Source organism: Heterodontus francisci, chromosome 11, assembly GCF_036365525.1.
Source record: "Heterodontus francisci isolate sHetFra1 chromosome 11, sHetFra1.hap1, whole genome shotgun sequence".
Lineage (NCBI taxonomy): Eukaryota > Metazoa > Chordata > Chondrichthyes > Heterodontiformes > Heterodontidae > Heterodontus > Heterodontus francisci.
In genome coordinates, this window is record NC_090381.1 from 74,643,634 (window position 1) to 74,655,799 (window position 12,166).

General features: G+C 45.9%; 1 protein-coding gene across 3 annotated transcripts in view; it reads right to left on the reverse strand.

Annotated features, from left to right (window-relative positions):
• LOC137375306 (major facilitator superfamily domain-containing protein 8-like) overlaps window positions 1-7,286 on the reverse strand; it is a 108,268-nt gene extending 100,982 nt beyond the window's left edge. Inside the window, exon 1 of one of the 3 annotated variants that reach the window (XM_068042268.1) lies at window positions 6,920-7,286. In XM_068042268.1, the coding sequence (XP_067898369.1) occupies window positions 6,920-6,995 (76 nt within the window). In that variant the 5' untranslated portion in view covers window positions 6,996-7,286. The remainder of the gene's footprint in view (window positions 1-6,919) is intronic. The other 2 variants (XM_068042267.1, XM_068042266.1) reach the window with 2 other exon arrangements.
• Between the last annotated feature and the right edge of the window lie 4,880 nt (window positions 7,287-12,166).

The following is a 12,166-nucleotide window of genomic DNA, read 5'->3' on the forward strand; positions in this document are numbered from 1 at the left end:
ATTTCCAAGCTTGAGGGGTTGCTGGAGGCACTGTGGAGCATCAGGGAGGATGAGAGTTTTCTGGACCATAAGTTCCAGAAGCTGGTCACCCCACAGGCAGAGAGTGCTCAGGACAGTAGGTGGGTGGTCATGCGGATGAGTAGGAAGAGGCAGGAGGTACAGGAGTCTTCAGGGTGCATGCCAATCTCAAACCTGTACTCAGCATTGGAGACTGCTAGGAATGACGGCACCATGAAGGAGTGCAGTCCAGACCATGGCACCAATGAGCAAGGAACTGCACAGGAGGGAACACCAAAGGGCAGAAATGCAGTCCTCATAGGAGATTCCATAAAGGGTAACATTTAGGCAGCAACTGTCAACATGAATTCCTCATGGTGCGTTGCCTCCCTGGTACCAGGGTAAAGGACATCCCAAAGAAGGTGCAGAATATTCTGCAGGGGGGAGGGAGTGAGCCAGAAGATGTAGTACAGAATGACAGAGAGCAGATATTGAGGTCCTATGGTCAGAAGGAAGTAGTACCAGATTAGACAGATGCAAACTCAGAACGACTGAGGAATATAAAGACAGGTTTAGAATACAAGAATGTAAATGCAAAAAATGTGGTAAGGTTAGTGAGCTATAAGCACAAATAATAGTGTGTGAACATGATGACACAGCAACAACAGAAATGTGGCTTTAAAATGGTGAGAAGTGGGCTTAATATTCAAGGATACAAAGAGTTCAGAAAAGATAGGAAGGAAAAAGGGAGGTGTGGTAGCAGTACTGATCAGGGAAGACATTGTAGTGTTGGAAAGAGGGTATGTCCTTGAGGGAGCAAGGATAGAATCCATTTGGTCAGAGTTGAGAAACAAAAAGGATATGATCATGCTACTGGGGTATCCTATAGGCCTCCAAATAACGAGAGGGAGATAGAGGAGTAAATCTGCAAGGAAATCACAGATGTACAAGAGCTATAGATGAACTATATTGGGGAACTTCAATTACCCAAATATCAACTGGAATAACATTAGAGAAAAGGGTAATGATGGGGAGGAATTTCTAAAATATGTTCAAGAGAACTTCCTTGAGCAGTATGTTCTCTGTCCAACTAGGAAGGAGGCATTATTGGATCTAGTGCTGGGGAATGAGGCAGGGATAAAGGGACCAAGTGTCTGTGGGTGAATACTTGGGTTGAGTGATCATTGTATCATAAAGTTTAGATTTGTAATAGAGAAGAGCAAGAAACAATCTAAAGTAAAACGTCTAAATTGGAAGAGGGCTAATTTCAATGGGATGAGAGGAGTTCTAGCCAGGTAAAAATGGAACAAAAGATTGACAGAAAAAATTGCGACTGAACAATGGGTGATCTTTAAGGAGTTTCAGGCTAGGTATATTCCAACAAGGGCGAAAGGTAAGGGAACCAAATCCAGGGCTCCTTGGATGACAAGGGAGATAGAGAATATGCTGAAACAAAAGAGGGCGTTTGATGTATGTCAGGCAAATTCTTCTAGTGATAACTAGGCTAAATACATATTTCTTGATTTAAGTGTAATCAGTTACACTACTGTCCTTACTTTTAACATTTCCACATAAAGTGTCCAAGTGACCGTTGCACTATCCCTGGTGCTGAATGAGACACTCCTAAAGTTTAACAGAAAGTATCATGTGTACATATAGAACTACAAATTAACTTAGAGCTGCCATTCGTTTCATTTTTTGCCTCTGTATATTTTCTTTTAGCTCATCCAAATGCCTTCATTTCAAAAATGTTGGTGGCCAATATGATTTGACAGCAGACAGAATTTAGTATCATTGTTCAGGAAAATGTAGGGGCCCCAAACCTCATCTTTGCCTGAGATCCCCGAGTGTTATAACCTTACAGGTTTGTTACGTGATGAAATGGTTAAGTGAATAAAGCAAAACCTGAATTAGTCCTCGACTATAACGAATGTTTAACCCATGGAATCGCTTCATTATAAATGAAATCTTTAACTGATGAAACAGAACTTGGTCCCCTAGAGAGTCCGATATCACTTACTCCTCTAACCCTGTTGCTGCTACAAACCTTCCAGGAGAGCAGCGGACCTGAGGGAAGAACACAGAGCGGGGAGCAGATAAACAGAGCCTGAGGATCGCGGCCTACAGAACTTGCCTTCCAGGAGAGCAGCGAAGAGGAGTAGACCTGCAGAAAGAACACGGAGCGGGATGCAGATAAATAGAGCCCAAGGATTGTGTCCTAGAGCACTTATCTTCCAGGAGAGCAGTGGAGAGCAGTCTCAGCTTGCCGGAATTTTAAAAACAAAGTGAGCAGTGAGGTCACAGGAAAGCTGCAAGGTGACTGGCTGGTAACTGCTGTTAGGGAATAACCCTAAATAGCTGAGTTAGTACACGACTGTTAGGGCGCGTGTGTAAATAGCTGTTTTTTTCTTTGAGTATGGTTTATTTTTCTGAGTGAACAGTATTGATTTTTAATAGATTTATCAGTACTAGTAAGGTTTATTAATAATTCTAAGCTGATGTAGTATTGGTAAGTTTTTTTTTAGCAGTAGCAAAGGGTCAACTAATAAATAAAGGAATGGCAGGTTGCTTCAACCTCCAGAGTGCACTTCCTGTGCTCTGAGAGCTCCAAGACGCTTCCTGTATCCTGGAGAACCATTTGTGCAGGAAGCGTTGTCAATTGAAGCAGCTTGAGCTCAAGGTTTTGGAACTCGAGCGGCAGCTGGCAACACTGCGGTGCATTTATGAGGATGAGAGCTACGTGGATAGCACGTTTACAGATGTGGTCACCCCACAGCTAAGAATATGCAGTGAGAGGGGGAATGGATGACCACCAGACAGTCAAAAAGAATCAGGCAGGTAGTGCAGGAGACCCCCCCGAGTGTGATTCACTCTCCAAGAGGTATTCAATTCTGAATACTGTGGAAAATGATGCTTCACCTGGGGAGTGCAGCCAGAGACAAGTCCATGGCACCAGAGGTGGCTCAGCTGCACAGGGGGCTACAGGGAAGACTGGAAGAGCCATAACAATAGGTGATTCAACAGACAGGGGAACAGACAGGCGTTTCTGTGGCCGCAAACATGAATCCAGGTTGGTGTGTTGCCTCCCTGGTGCTAGGGTCAAGGATGTCACTGAGCGGCTGCAGAGCATTCTGAAGGGGGAAGAGTGAACAGCCAGCAGTCATGGTCCACCTCACCTGTCCTTGTCTTTTGGGGCGGCACAGTGGTTAGCACCGCAGCCTCACAGCTCCAGGGACCCGGGTTCGATTCTGGGTACTGCCTGTGTGGAGTTTGCAAGTTCTCCCTGTGTCTGCGTGGGTTTTCTCCGGGTGCTCCGGTTTCCTCCCACATCCAAAGACTTGCAGGGGATAGGTAAATTGGCTGTTATGAATTGCCCCTAGTGTAGGTAGGGAATATGGGATTACTGTAGGGTTAGCATAAATGGGTGGTTGTTGGTTGGCACAGACTCGGTGGGCCGAAGGGCCTGTTTCAGTGCTGTATCTCTAAATAAAAGAACCAATGACGTAGGTAGAAAGAGGGATGAGGCCTTGCAGTCAGAATTTAGGGAGCTAGGCAAGAAATTAGCAAGCAGTACCTCAAAAGTAGTAATCTCTGGAATACGCCCAGTGCCACGCACAAGTGAGTATAGAAATAGAAGGATAAGACAGATGAATGCGTGGCTGGAAAGATGGTGCAGGAGGGAGGGCTTCAGATTCCTAAGACATTGGGACTGGCTCTGGGGGAGATGGGACCTGTACAGGCCAGATGGGTTGCACCTGAACAAACCAGGACTGAGTTCCTTGCCAGACATTTTGCTGGTGTTGATGGGGAGGGTGTAAACTAGTTTGGCAGGGGGATGGGGACCTGAGGATAGACTCAGCTGGGACAAAAATCACAAATTAAAATGGAAGGCAGAAAATTAATGGATCAGTCTGGAAGACAGAGGAAACAAAGGTTAGAAAATAAAGAGTTTGGCAATGCTCAAGGTTATCTATTTCAATGCAAGGAGTATAATAAAACAGATGAGCTGAGGGAACAGATAGACACGTGGAAGTATAATATAGCTATTACAGAAACATGGCTTAAGGAGGGACAGGAATGGCAGCACAACGTTCCTGGTTACTGGGTTTTCATAGGCGATAGAGAGGGGGATAAGCAATTATGGTCAAGGAAACTATTTCAGCTGTGAGGAGGGATATGATATGTTGAAAGGTTCATCAAATGAGGCCATATGGATTTAGCTAAGGAACAAAAAAGGGGCAATCATACTGCTGGGAGTGTACCATTGACCTCCAAACAGTCAGAGGGAGAAAGAAGAGCAGATATGTAGGCAAATCTCAGAAGTGCAAGAACAATAGAGCAGTAATAGTAAGGGATTTTAATTACCACAATATTAACTGGGATAGTTTGAGTGTGAAAGGAATTGAGGGAGCAGAATTCTTGAGGTGCATTCAGGAGATCTTTTTTGCCCAGTATGTAGCAGTCCAACAAGAGAGGGCACAGTTTTAGCCTTAGTTTTAGGAAAAGAAGATAGGCAGGTGGAAGGAGTGGCAGTGGGAGAGCATTTTGGTGGTCGTGATCATAATTCAGTCAGTTTTAACATAATTATGGAAAAGGACAGAGATAGAACAGGAGTTAGGGTTCTTAACTGGGGCAAGGCCAATTTTACTAAACTGAGCAGTGATTTAGCAAAAGCGGACTGGAAACAGCTACTTGAAGGTAAATCAGTGTCAGAACAGTGGGAGGTATTCAAAGGGGAAATTCAAGGGGTTCAAGGTAAACATGTACCCACAAAGAAAAAGGCGAGGCGGCCAAATCTACAGCCCCATGGACGTCAAGGAGCCTACAGGGCAAGATAAGGCAGAAAAGGAAAGCTTCTGTCCGACGCCGAGAACTCAATACTACAGAAAACAGACAGTACAGCAAGTGGAGGGATGAAATCAAAAAGGAAATTAGGAAAGCAAAGAGAGGAATGAAAGAATATTGGTAAGCAAAGTCAAGGTGAACCCAAAGATGTTTTATCCATACATTAAGAGCAAGAGGATAACGAAGGAGAGAGTACGGCCCGTAAAAAACCAAAAAGGTAACCTGTGTGTAGGAGCCGAAGATATTGGTTTGGTTCTTAATGAATAGTGTGTGTCTGTCTTCACAAAAGAGGGGAACAATGCAGATATTGTAGTTAAAGGAGGAAGAGTGTGAAGAATTGGATGTGATAAACATAGGGAGAGAGGAAGTATTAATGTGATTAGCATCCTTGAAAGTCAATACATCACCAGGGCCAGATGAAATGTATCCTAGGCTGTTAAAAGCAGCAAGAGAGGAAATAGCAGAGGGTCTGACCAGCATTTTCCAGTCCTCACTGGAATTAGGTGTGGTGCCAGAGGATTGGAGAATTGCTAACATTGTACCTCTGTTTAAAAAGGGAGCGAAGGGTAGACCGAATAATTACAGGCCAATCAGTTTAAGCTCAGTAGTGGGCAAATTATTGGAATTTATTCTGAGACAGGATAAACTGTCACTTAGAAAGACACAGGTTAATCAAGGATAGTCAGCATGCATTTGGTAAGGGAAGATCTTGTTTGACCAACTTGATCGAACTTTTGAAGAAGTAACAAGGAAGATAGATGAGGGTAGTGCAGTTGATGTGGTCTACATGGATTTTTGCAAGGCTTTTGACAAGGTCCCACATGGCAGACTGGTTAAAAAAATAAAATCCCTTGGGATCTGGGGAAATGCAGCAAGGGTAGATACAAAATTGGCTCAGTGGCAGGAAACAAAGGGTAATTGTTGATGGCCTTTTTAGCGACTGGAGGGCTGTTTCCAGTGGCGTTCCACAGCGATCAGTACATGTTCCCCTCTTTTTGTGGTGTATATTAACACTTTGGACAAAAATGTAGGGGGCATGATAAAGTAGTTTGCAGATGACACAACAATTGGCCGTGTGGTCGAAAGCATGGAGGATAGCTGTCGGCTGCAGGAAGATATTGATGATCTGGTCAGATGGGCAAAAAAGTGGCAAATGGAATTCAACCTGGAGAAGTGTGAGGTGATGTATTTGGGGAGATTAAACAAGGCAAAGGAATACGCATTTAATGGGAAAATACTGACAAGTATAGAGGAAGTAAGGGACGTTGCAGTGAATGTCCACAGATCCCTGAAGGTAGCAGGACAGGTCGATAAGGTGGTTAAGAAGGCATTTGGAATCCTTTCCTTTATTAGCCGAGGTATAGAATACAAGAGCAGGGAGGTTATGCTGGAACTGTATAACTCATTGGTTAGGCCACAACTTGAGTACTGTGTGCAGTTCTGGTCATCTCATTACAGAACAAATGTAACTACACTAGACAGGCTACAGAGGAGATTTACAAGGACGTTGCCAGGACTGGAAAAATGCAGCTATGAGGAAAGAGTGGATAGGCTGGGATTGTTCTCCTTGGAACAGAGAAGGCTGATTAAAATGTACAAAATTTTGAGGAGCCTGGATAGTGAAGGATCTATTCACCTTAGCAGAGAGGTCAGTGACCAGGGGACATAGATTTAAAGTGATTGGCAGAAAAGTTACAGGGGAGATGAGGAAAAACTTTTTCCACCCAGAGGGTGGTGATGGTCTGGAATTCACTGCCTGAAGGGTAGCTGAGGCAGAGACCTTCAACTCATTCAAAAGGAGTCTGGATATGTACCTCAAGTGCTGTAATCTGCAGGGCTACAGACCAAATGCTGGAAGGTGGGATTACAGCCAGCCCAGACACGATGGGCCAAGTGGCCTCTTTCTGTGCTTTAAACTTTGTGATTCTATGAACAGCCTGCACATCAAGCTTGCACGGCCAGACTTGAAAACACCAGATGTGAGTGTTCACAGCTGCTTCACGCATTTAATGCTCACTCATCACAATTCTTCGCTATGTAATGATGTAGACGGTGCCGGGCGGTGCTCCTTGCTTACCGTACTCGATGCCGCTGAACAGGAAAAGGAGCCCAATGGTGATGTTGGTGAGCCTGCGCTTAGTTCGGGGCTCCATTGCAATAGCTGCTGCTACTGCCGAATGGAGAAGGTAGCGTCTCCTGCTTTTAAAATTGGCAGATGTCAGACTCGTCAGCTCCCCTCCCCGCCAGGTGACGATGCCGAAGACGCAGACGCAAATTGAGGCCGGATTGAACTGAACGACCTTCAGCTGCCAGCTACGGTCGGATCAGATTTGCCAGCTGCGGCGCCTCTTTTATTTCACTCAAGTGGAGACAAGTTACCAGCGACCACGGCGCGCGTTACCTGCGCGTGCTGCTCACGGTCAGTGCTCGTCATGGCCTTGGCCCGCCCCCGTCCCCCTCTAGGTCACGCCTCTCTTTGCTCCTCCTGCCGCGTGCTGCTTACGGTACAGTCCCGTCACGGCATTAGCCCCGCCCCTCTCTTTCCCACCCACCCGCGTGCTGTTTACGGTTCAGTTCCAATCGATGGCATTAGCCGAGTTTTTTCTCCCGCCTCGTGCAGCGGCCGTTTCTTTGACTTTAAACGCGCCCGCGTAACTTTACTAGCGCCGACGCTAGTGGACCACATCAACTGCACTACCATCATCTATGTTCCTGCTTTATTATTTTCCTTTTTTTCCAAAAAGATACTTTAATCATAAAAATTTGTGGAAAAAATGCATGACAGAAGTTCAAAGAAGTTCAAATTTCACATTCCAGAAAGTACAGCAGCGATCAGATACCTTCAATTCAGAACGTGAGTTGCCTCATAACTCCATTCCATTTTATATGCAATGTACATTTTGCATTACACAGCAAAAACATACTTGGTGCATACAGCCCGAGGGGTTTTACACAGGTTCCAGCCCATCAGTTCACTATGGCAGGAGGACCTTACACAGTGGTCTTTCCCCGTTGAGCCTTTGCGACGGCTGCCCCAAGCTTTAATGCATCCCTCAGCAGGTAGTCCTGGACCTTCGAATATGGCAGTCTGCAACACTCGGTCATAACTAACTCTTTGTACTGGAAAACCAGCAGGTTTCGGGCAGACCAAAGAGCGTCTTTCACCAAATCGATAGTCCTCCAGCAGCAGTTGATGTTTATCTTGGTGTGCGTCCGTGGGAACAGCCCGTAGAGTACAGACTCCTGTGTTACAGAGCTGCTTGGGATGAACCTCGACCAAAACCACTGCATCTCTTTCCACGCCTGCTTTGCAAAGACACATTCCAGAAGGAGGTGGACGACGGTCTATTCCCCACCACAGCTACCTTGAGGGCAGCGTGCGGAGGCGGTGAGTCTCCAGGAATGCAGGAAGGATCTGACAGGGAGGGCCCTTCTCACCACCAGCTGAGCTACGTCTTGGTGCTTGTTTGAAAGTTCTGGCGATGAGACATTCTGCCAAATGACTTTGGCAGTCTGCTCAGGGAATCATCCAACAGGATCCACCATTGCCTTTTCTCGTAGGGCCTTGAGGACATTCTGTGCAGACCACTGACTGATGGATTTGTGGTCAAAGGTGTTTTTTCTTCTCTTTCCAAGCTCATCTTGTTATGAGACCCACTTCAACAGTTGTTCACTAAAATAAAAGCAAAATACTGCAGATGCTGGAAATCTGAAATAAAAACAAGGAATGCTGGAAATACTCAGCAGGTCTGGCAGCATCTGTGGAGAGAGAGAAGCAGAGTTAACGTTTCAGGTCAGTGACCCTTCTTCAGAACTAGCAGAAATGTGAAAGGTTTTAAGCAAGTAAACCGGGGGTGGGGCAAGAGATAACAAAGGAGAAGGTTCGGTCATAGAAGACAGAGGGTAGCAGTGGAAGGGTGCTTTTCTGAATGGAGGGATGTGACTAGTGGTGTTCCGTAGGGATCAGTGCTGGGACCTTTGCTGCTTGTAGTATATATAAATGATTTGGAGGAAAATGTAGCTAGTCTGATTGGTAAGTTTGCGGACGACACAAAGGTTGGTGGAGTTGCGGACAATGATGAGGATTGTCAGAGGATACAGCAGGATATAGATCGGTTGGAGACTTGGGCGGAGAAATGGCAGATGGAGTTTAATCCGGACAAATGTGAGGTAATGCATTTTGGAAGGTCTAATGCAGGTGGGAAGTATACAGATAATGGCAGAACCCTTAGGAGTATTGACAGGCAGAGAGATCTGGGCGTACAGGTCCACGGGTCACTGAAAGTGGCAACGCAGGTGGATAAGGTAGTCAAGAAGGCATGCGGCATGCTTGCCTTCATCGGTCGGGGCATTGAGTATAAAAATAGGCAAGTCATGCTGCAGCTGTACAGAACTTTAGTTAGGCCACATTTATAATATTGCGTGCAATTCTGGTCGCCACAGTACCAGAAGGACGTGGAGGCTTTGGAGAGGGTACAGAAGAGGTTTACCAGGATGTTGCCTGGTCTGGAGGGCATTAGCTATGAGGAGAGGTTGTAAAAACTCGGATTGTTTTCACTGGAACGACGGAGGTGGAGGGGCAACATGATAGAGGTTTACAAAGTTATAAGCGGCATGGACAGAGTGGATAGTCAGAAGCTTTTTCCCAGGGTGGAAAAGTCAGTTACTCGGGGACATAGGTTTAAGGTGCGAGGGGCAAAGTTTAGAGGGGATGTGAGAGGCAAGTTTTTTACACAGAGGGTGGTGAGTGCCTGGAACTTGCTGCCAGGGGAGGTGGTGGAAGCAGATACCATAGCGACGTTTAAGAGGCATCTTGACAAATACATGAATAGGATGGGAATAGAGGGATACGGATCCCGGAAGTGCAGAAGGTTTTAGTTTAGGCAGGCATCAAGATCGGCGCAGGCTTGGAGGGCCAAATGGCCTGTCCCTGTGCTGTACTGTTCTTTGTCCTTTGTAGATAGGACAAGGTCACAGAGAATAACCGACCAGAAGGTCATGGAGCAAAAGCAAACAATATGTTAATGGTGTGTTGAAAGTTCTACTCAGGCCCTCTTCCCCCAACTCTTTTTCCGGTACATCGATGACTGTATTGGTGCCGTTTCCTGCTCCTGCCCCGAACTGGAAAACTTTATCAACTTTGCTTCTAATTTCCACCCTTCTCTCACCTTTACATGGTCCATCTCCAACCCTTCCCTTCCTCAACTTCTCTGTCTCCATCTCCGGGGATTGGCTGTCTACTAATATCCATTATAAGCCCACTGACTCCCACAGCTACCTCGACTACACTTCTTCACACCCTGCCTCCTGTAAGGACTCCATTCCATTCTCCCAGTTTCTCCGTCTCCGACGCATCTGCTCTGATGATGCTACCTTCCATGACGGTGCTTCTGATATGTCTTCCTTTTTCCTCAACTGAGGATTCCCCCCCCACTGTGGTTGACAGGGCCCTCAACCGTGTCCGACCCATTCCCCGCACCTCTACCCTCACCCCTTCCCCTCCCTCCCAGAACCGTGACAGTGTTCCCCTTGTCCTCACTTTCCACCCCATCAGCCTCCATATCCAAAGGATCATCCTCCGCCATTTCCGCCACCTCCAGCGTGATGCCACTACCAAACGCATCTTCCCTTCCCTTCCCCTGTCAGCATTCCGAAGGGATTGTTCCTTCCGCGACACCCTGGTCCACTCCTCCATTACCCCCACCGCCTCGTCCCCTTCTCACGGCACCTTCCCCTGGAATCGCAGGAGGTGTAATACCTGTCCATTTACCTCCTCTCTCCTCACTATCCCAGGCCCCAAACACTCCTTTCAGGTGAAGCAACGATTTACTTGTACTTTCAATGTAGTATACTGTATTCGCTGCTCACAATGTGGTCTCCTCTACATTGGGGAGACCAAAAGCAGACTGAGTGACCGCTCAGTCCAAAAGCAAGACCCTGAGCTTCCGGTTGCTTGCCATTTCAATGCTCCCTCCTGCTCTCATGCTCACATCTCTGTCCTGGGATTGCCGCAGTGTTCCAGTGAACATCAACGCAAGCTCGAGGAACAGCATCTCATTTACCGATCAGGCACACTTCAGCCTGCTGGACTGAACATTGAGTTCAATAATTTCAGCGCATGATGGGCCCCCCATTTTACTTTTGTTTTTATTTTTAGTTTTTTTTTTCTTTTTTATATTTTTTTTGTGTTTATTTTATTTTATCTTAGTTTGTCCAGTTTGCCTACCCACTGTTTTTTTCATGCTTGTACTTGTGGCTGTTCAGTTTTCAGTCCGTTAACACCCGATCTGTACTAATGCTTTGTCTTTCAACACACCATTAACATATTGTTTGCCTTTGCTCCATGACCTTCTGGTTGGTTATTCTCTGTGACCTTGTCCTATCTACACCTCCTTTATTATCTCTTGCCTCACCCCTGCTTTACTTGCTTAAAATCTTTCACATTTCTAATGTCTGCTAGTTCTTAAGAAGGGTCACTGACCTGAAACATTAATTCTGCTTCTCTCTCCACAGATGTTGCCAGACCTGCTGAGTATTTCCGGCATTTCTTGTTTTTATTCCACAGTTGTCCAGCTGGTTGGGAGTGTTCTCATCTGGTTCTATTCCTGTCTTAATAATGGCAGCCAGCCTAGCAATGGCTTATCTTCCTGCTTCTGCCTGTTACCTACATCAAGGGTCTATCCTTGGCCCCTTCCTATTTCTCATCTACGTGCTGCCCTGCGGCGACATCATCCGAAAGCACTGCATTAGCTTTCACAGAAAGGAGGCACTGCTAGACCTGGATCTTGGGAATGAGGTGGGACATGTGGATCAAGTGACAGTAGGGGAGCATTTAGGGAACAGTGATCATTGTATCTTAAAGTTTAAATTGTCTATGGAAAAGGACAAAGAAGAATCCAGATTAAGAATAATTAACTGGGGGAAAGACAATTTAAATGGGGTAAGAATGGATCTGGGCCAGATAAGTTGGAAGCAAAGATTGGCAAGCATAACGGTAACTGAACAATGGTCTACCTTCAAAGAAGAGATAGTTCATGCACAGCCAGGGTACATTCCCACAAAGGGGAAAGGTAGGGCAAACAAATCCAGAGCTCCCTGGATGACGAAAGAGATAGAGATCAAGATGAAGAAAAAATGTGCTTATGACAGATGTCAGGTAGGTAACACAACCAGGAACTGGGCTGAATATAGAAGGTTCAGACGAGAAGTGGAAAAGCAAATAAGCGAAGCATGGAGAGAGTATGAAAAGAGATTGGCAGCTAACATAAAAGAGAATCCAAAAGTCTTGTCTAGACATATAAATGGTAAAAGGATGGTCAAAGGA